We start from the raw sequence: 7,773 nt of genomic DNA on the forward strand, positions 1-7,773 counted from the left end.
ACGTCACATTACTAACAGTTATACCCACGAGGATCTCGTGGAGAGCATGGATATTGTTATGCAGAATGAATGTGTCTGAGTGGTGTTTTCGATTGTAACTTAGGTATTGCATTTCTAACTTTAATTCATCACATTTGATAGTTACCTGTATCATTGAATGTGTTGACTTTTATTGTTCTATTGATTTTTCAATGAGTATTACTGTACGATTATTGCTTCATAAAGTCTATATTAAAAGTGTAGTACAAGTTTTAAAGTTTATTGGCGGATCGTTATACAAACATGTCATGTCTGTGTTTTCTTAATCCCTTAATTGCACTTGTTGTTTCTTTAATCCTCCATTAAATATATCATACTTCCTTTTCAACAGGCAATAAATCATTTAGGATGTGTAGTAACTAATTAAATTGTCACAGTGATGTGTATGGCTAGGTAATCTAGCCAGGCAAATACATTGTAAGGATAAAGATCAATAATCTTTGTCTGTGAGACTTAGTAACTGTAAAAGTTATGATGTCCTTTGGGTGTCCAAAAATTAGGTACTTAAAGTAAATTATTTTTGAAAATAATAATGGGTGTCCAAATTTTAAGAGTGTCCAAACTCTAAGGTGAATTACGGGTAGTTTGTGCTTGTGTGGCAGGTATATTTCAATTCTTGAACTATATTTTCTTGTCAGATACAAATGTGTCAGATACTGACTTTCGGATTGATATGTCAGACTTAAGTGTGCAATTTTGGCAATAAAACCGGCATGTTACTCGCTCTTCAAACCTGAAACCCCATGTCCTCTTGACAACATTGAGGTTTCCGTGGCTGATGCCTTATATGGTAAATTTGCTGTCCCACTCTCCATGTAATTATATATCAGGCAGGTTAGCCTACTACAGAGAGTGATTAAAAGCAAAAGGGTGCATAACGAAAAGTAAAACCGTTCCTGGAAAGTCTTAAATAATAGCAGAGTGGTGTACCATAACTTAGTTGAAATCCAATAATCATTGTCAAAGAATTTAAACAGACAAGTAAAGAATGTTTCCTTTGAAGCATGGAACATGTTTAAAAACTGCTGATCAACCTGAAAATTGATGACTTAAATTTTGTTACAGTCTGAGTCAACAGTTACTGAAATCAATATATCAAAATAATAAAAAAAATAATTAAATTCCGACCTACCTACCCTATTTTTTTGGCAGCGTTACCTAAAACGCACCTATTTTTTTATTTGGCCTAACTATAACATCGATTTTATGGTTTATGTACATTATTTTGTGAATGGCGATCATTTACTTGACGTTGGTCTTGTTGCCGAACCACTAAGCATGCCATGTAGTTTATTTATTATTTGTAATAAGTGCATTTCGATAAAGTCTAATTAAATCATCATCATATATCCAAAGTCACTCAAACATTTGCAAGACTAAAGCTATGCCATAGCGCAGCCAACTGCAAAAGCCAATATAACTATTACCTCACACGTAATCTCAGTGAATATAAACTGGAGAACGTATTGGGAAGTATCATAAAAGAGACAGATGTCAGTCGCGAAACATACTAATTGTCAAAATATTTTAAAAACAACAGTTCCGTATTAAATATAATTATTATTTTTTGAATGACTAACGGTTACACAAGTTTGAAAACAAAGTGAATTGGAAAATAAAGTGAAAATAATGTCGTTATTTAAACGCATTAAAAGGTCTTTGACTGGATCGAAACGAACGAATGATAACAAATCTTGTGTGGTGATTAGTAACAATAACGAAACTATTACAATGTTTGATCCTCAAAAACCACCTCCTGTGATTACTGAGCTTGAGGTTGAAATTCTCAAAGACTGCTGGAAAATAGTTAAACAGGATGTTGCAAAAGTTGGGATTATTACGTTCGTCGGGTATGTATTTATTCATTATATATATATACGAATTGACTTATTAATTCATTTTTATAGCATAAAGAAATGGATATACATATTATTATTTTTTCTAAACTTATTATTTTGACGTATCAAATATACATATAATATATATATATCTTTTTGATCTGACGGATAAGCTTTATTTTTTAATAAAAAATGAATTTCTTTTTTTGAACGCAATTGTTGAACGCAATAAAATGTAAATGTAAACTTATCATCTGCTCCAAGTCAAGTCAAGTCAATAATTATGTGGTAACGTTTTGATTACATTTGTATAGCATGAGGATATACATTGGTTACCGACATCTAAATTGTCAAATTTCAAGTTTACTGTATATTTTTCGCCTTTGTATACGTTTTGTATTTGGCAAGTAGAACGAACTTTATTTATCTTTCCCTAATCTCAATAGGATGGTTTTAAAAACACCGTTGGCTCGAACTCGCTTGGCTTGAATTTCTCGCTTAGCTCGATATATATGTAAGGACCGATTTCTTTATACTGAAAGTAGAAATTCCCGCTTGGCTTGAATTTCTCGCTTAGCTCGATATATATGTAAGGACCGATTTCTTTATACTGAAAGTAAAAATTCCCGCTTGGCTTGAATCTTTTGAGGCTCGAAGGGTTTTTGCTGGTCCCTGGTAGCTCGAGCTAATGGGGTTTGACTGTATTGACATTTGCATTTAAACAAAAACAATCTCTATGAGGACATTTTCGTGGATACGTACTATTTAACATATTAATGATGGACCTTTACTGATTTACTTTAGCTTGTTGCCGATGACTTTTAAACAAATTAACACACATACATTTTTGATAATTGCCTTAGAAAGGGTCATGGAACATGTCCGTCTAGTCGCCAAGAATATGTATACAATGTTCAGGTATAGGGGTAACAACGATCACATTGCTTTTTGTCTTAAATGAAACTGATGTAACTTTATGACTGTAGAGACTTTCTAAAAGTGTAGTTAAAAATAAGTGTTTGTTTGAATTGTTGAGTAAATGACATTCACAATTTTATGTTTTACCGAAAGCAGTTAACAACAACATCATTGATCTGAATAACTTTTCGATATCTGGGCATGACTATCAAAGTAAGTGTAGTTGAGATTAAAAGATTATTTGAAAGCGGACTTTTCTCAACAATGACTTGAAAACGTTTTTGTCTATATCACGAGCATACAACGAGCTATTGTTTGTTAGAACGAAAACAAAGATATTTACAGAGACTTCCCCGCACGAAATTGACAGTATCTCGTAAATATATATCACTTAATCTGCGTATGTGTTATCGCACACTTTCCGTATTATCTTTGCTAAGAGGGCTCCTGTCATCGGGCTGCATGCTAAAAAATAAGTATTTTATTACGAACAGGTTTTATATTCGCCATTTCATAGTGAAGAAAAAATTGATTCGTTAATTACATAAATATTTTTTTTTTATTTTGTTATTACGAGCATATATTTATTCAATACATTTATATCAAAGCCCACGCCATTAATTAAGCTTTTGATCATACATCAATATTATTGAACATATACACATTGGCTAGAGTTAAATGCACCGCGTACAAAGTTATCATACCAATGAAAAAAAGGCAAAAAACATTAAAAGAAAATTAGGTCAGTCTTATTCTGAATCAGCTGTCATTGAGATTTTATTTCATTGCAATATCCCCAGCTTTTTAAGAGTATATTTCATTGAATAATTTCATAACAATTTTGCATAGTATTAGAACAAATGTCGCCATTGATTGTAATTAATAGTAAACTTATTCGCGTTCATTTTAAAGACAAACTGTCCAATTCTTGTATGCATAGCATTATGTTTGTTTCTACTTCCAGTCTGTTCGAGACCCATCCAGACGTGCACGATGCGTTCATGTCATTCCGGGCAGTTAACACATCCGATCTCGAATACAACGCCATTCTTCGTGCGCATGCGCTAAGAGTAATGGGAACAGTGGACAAGTGTATTTATAGACTTGACAACAGGGAAAAGTTCGAAGAACTTATGACAGAATTGGGAATTCGTCACAAGAATTATTCCGTGAAAATTGAATTCATTGATGTAAGTTGTAGATTTCAATTATTGACTTATCTCTGAAGGCAAGAGCGCGTTTCAATATAAAATAAAAATAAAAAGTTCAAGGTAAATGCTTGACAGAACATTGTTTTCAGAAGCTTTTCAGTGCAATGCTATTTTAATGGTGTATACAGTCATGTTTATTTCTGATTGAGATGTCCATTTAAAAACTGCAATTATTGTATATTAAAATATGACTTCGGTATGTTTGGTTATACAAGCCGTCAAAAGTCATTGTTAAAATCTCATAAGCCGAACACCGACATTAATTAAGGAAAATTGGAAGATCAATACCAATATCAAAGAGACTCATCTTTGGGCTCTCTCTTTTTCGCGACGTGAAACTAAAGCACGGAATATCTCATTGGATAATTTGTTCAGTTGTCAAAACAATAACAAATAATGCTGGGAAAGCTTTCGAAGTTCTTATTGCTTTTTGTTTGACAGTAAGTTGATCAATTTAATGATTATTTTCAGTTGATTGGTACCCAGTTTATCAACTCAATCAAGCCCCATTTAGAAACAGTGTGGACAGGCCAACATGAGAAAGCTTGGGATCATTTATTCATGCTCATGTGCTACTACATGAAGAAAGGAATGTGTAATACATGAGGAACGTTTAACTCGTTGACAAAAGGAGTTTGTGATAAAAATGTATTTTAAGCAGTATTATGCCACTGTGGACAATATACATGCCGGATATATTGTTTGGAATCAACATGAAAATAAATCTGATGGAGAATACGGTTTTAAAATTGAAATGTATGACTTGTTCACTAGTGAATAGGCATATGAAATAAAATTGATACCTTCTATGCAGAACACTTTGAATACGATATTGTTTATGTTATAAATTATTTTGCAGAAAACATTGAAAGTTTGTAAGTAATACACGTCATTCTTGAGTATCCCTCGTAAGTGATAATATAAACATTTGCACATTGTAGATGTTTTTACCACACTGCATACGTTATCTAATCTGCAAAGGCCTTTGTCAGTTGCAAATGCTTGAAAACTTGGGATAGTGTCAGACATATGCAGATGATGGATGTGATTGTGTTATGTTATGTATATAAACGTACAAACGCACTTAATGTTGTGATAAAGATTTGGCCTCTTGGAAGACGTCTTAAGATTGTCATTGTAGTATGATGAACCCAAAACTACGTAAACAATGTAACATTTACTGCACACACATACCGTGTTAATGAAATTATACAAGAGAGCATTTGATCTAGTGATTTATTTTAGTCACGAGGGAAGTTGGTGCAGTTACTGTTAAATCATTGTAACTGTTACTGTTCTTTACCAGTTTGTCAAAGACATTGCTGAATTACTAGCGTGCGTATATATGAATACAGGTCAAAATCATCACATTCATAGTTGTATCGCGGATTAAGTCCACAGTCTTGTTACCGTTCAAATATGGGTGTAAAGATATCATTGAAAATAAAGAAGACAATCTCAAACACTGGAAAAAAGCTGTCTTAGTAATATGTTATTGTATTGACTTCTGAGCTTGTCATTGGAGATGATATTTTCTTTGTATGTAAATAAACACTTATACACAATGAGCTTTTTTATTTTGCATTCGATTGTAAAAATATATTAAAAATGAAATACCAATTATACTCTGGACCTGAAACTTTACTTGGAGGTACTGGCTTCAATAATAACGTGTCTCGTCTCATAATCTCTTTCAGTTTACTATTTTGATTACTATCATGTCAAAATAATTGCCCCTCAATTCATTTATACAAACGATTCGGATTAACTCCATTACCATTTTCATTATTTCAAATTCTAAAACTTAATTGTCTAAAAGTCTAAATAGGGGTCCGTATTTGATAATGAAATTCATTATGTATATCCTATGCTTCTTTCCGGTAAACCGCACATAAGACAGTCAGTATACAGGCCCAAATATCACGAAAACACTCAAGTCAAGTCTTAATCTCAGTCTCAACTCTTTTTATCAAATTACAGCATCATATGATTTAAAAATGTAAATAATTTAGCCTTTTTAAAATTGCATTCTCAAATTCATTATGTTGATTAAAAAAATGGTCAATATTTTATAGAAACAAATTGGAGCAGAAATTGTTCAATTTGTTATTTTGTTTTAAGTAGGCCCTATCCGTCTCTCCTATCGGAAGGATTGCGTAATCGAATGGTATTTGAAGCCTTTCGCAATCTCTCTTTGACTTTTCATACGGTAGTATGTAAACTGCACACATAAGCATGTTAAGCGTGCTGTGTGCATAAGCAAAACTAGTACAAAGGAGTACATTTCTAGTTATTTTTTCAATGTGTTATTCTTAATCTGTCTGTCTGGCATACATATTATGAAAATGTTTAATATAAAGTTCTAAACCCAATTGAAGACAGAAATCATCTAAAAAAGATACTGTCCATTACTACAGTATGAGTGTTTTGCTTAAAAGCTTATCTTTCTGTATTAAATTTTGTAAAAAACAAACATTTGATATTCTCACTTTATGAACACCAACATGTGATGTGGATGCCTTGATATTCTATTAGATACAAAAGGATAGGATTGGGAATGGATATTCATTGCCATGACGACCGTAGGAAGAATCAAGATTGTAATAATAGTCTTCTTATGTGCTGAATCGAAAACATTTAAGTATACAGTTAACTAATACTTGTTAAAATATATGATATTTTGACTAATTATATCATTCTTTAGAGTTGTGTGCAGAATCGGAAACTATTAGTTTTACATTTAACTAACATTTGTTAAAGAATATGCTTGAATACATTCGAAAACAGAAATACCATTCAGATGCAACACAATGAGATCACTTGTTTTAATCTCAGAGAACTCGCTAAGCTAATTTTAAAGGAAATTCTTTGAATGGAGATACATAGTGAACCAGTGTTCGCTTATAAAGGTGTTGCCGACAGACGTGAATAAGAAGATGACCTAAATGACCATTCATTTCCGATTCCTAGTTTTGTTGTTAAGTGTAATAATATAAACTGGACGTACTTCCAATAGTCAGTGGTAGATATTATTGCCTATTGTAGAGTAATAATTGCATGATCATCAAAATACTAAATGCTTAAAACTAGTCAATCAACCATATGTAACTAGGTCTTGGTTATAAGGCCTTGTTTGCATATAGCTTTAAAAGTCACCTTATTCAAAAACTTCATGACAGGGCCCTACTGTTTGGCTTTAAATAAGGACACTGGTTTCAAAAGTGTGTTTTTGTATGTACTTCTGACACAAAAAAAATATATTGTCTAGTTGGCTTTAATTACACCAGGAAACAGTTGCATGTGTCTAGCTACGGATTGGTTCTCCATATACTATACACTTATAATATAGATAGATGTAAAGATATACTCTCTCTCTCTCTCTCTCTCTCTCTCTCTCTCTCTCTCTCTTCATTTTAACAATTTTTACATGTAAGTTTAATGCTTTAAGATGAATTAAGTTTATATGATGGATACAAAACATAATTATGATTGTTCAATTGTATCAATTAATCTAAGAAAAACAACATACCGTATGAAAAACATTAAAGACACAATTAAAATATGAAAAAAGCTTACGAAAATCGAACAGGATGCTAGAAAGATCATCGTTATGATGACACGCTATGAACATAAATCGTTTAAAGGCCAAATAAAATGAAACTAAAATGAATGAGCACAATCTTGAAGATGAAAAATGACGTCTTATTGTTCGCTTTAAAAGTTTATATAATAAATACTGAAACCAAATAAAAAATGAAAAAAGGATG

General features: G+C 32.1%; 1 protein-coding gene across 1 annotated transcript; it reads left to right on the forward strand.

Moving 5' to 3' along the window:
• Positions 1-1,545: 1,545 nt before the first annotated feature.
• On the forward strand, positions 1,546-5,498 carry LOC128203717 (neuroglobin-like). Its single transcript, XM_052905242.1, has 3 exons — positions 1,546-1,889; positions 3,760-3,985; positions 4,478-5,498. Exons 1-3 carry the CDS (start codon positions 1,669-1,671, stop codon positions 4,610-4,612), a joined length of 582 nt encoding a protein of 193 aa, XP_052761202.1. The 5' UTR covers positions 1,546-1,668; the 3' UTR covers positions 4,613-5,498.
• The last annotated feature ends 2,275 nt before the right edge of the window (positions 5,499-7,773 follow it).

Source organism: Mya arenaria, chromosome 9 (genome assembly GCF_026914265.1).
Source record: "Mya arenaria isolate MELC-2E11 chromosome 9, ASM2691426v1".
NCBI lineage: Eukaryota > Metazoa > Mollusca > Bivalvia > Myida > Myidae > Mya > Mya arenaria.

Coding starts and splice junctions, on each gene's coding strand:
- LOC128203717 (XM_052905242.1), top strand. CDS start 1,669: ATGTCGTTATTTAAACGCATTAAAAGGTCTTTGACTGGATCGAAACGA. Junction 1,890..3,759: donor GGGATTATTACGTTCGTCGG/GTATGTATTTAT, acceptor TTCTACTTCCAG/TCTGTTCGAGACCCATCCAG. Junction 3,986..4,477: donor TGAAAATTGAATTCATTGAT/GTAAGTTGTAGA, acceptor GATTATTTTCAG/TTGATTGGTACCCAGTTTAT.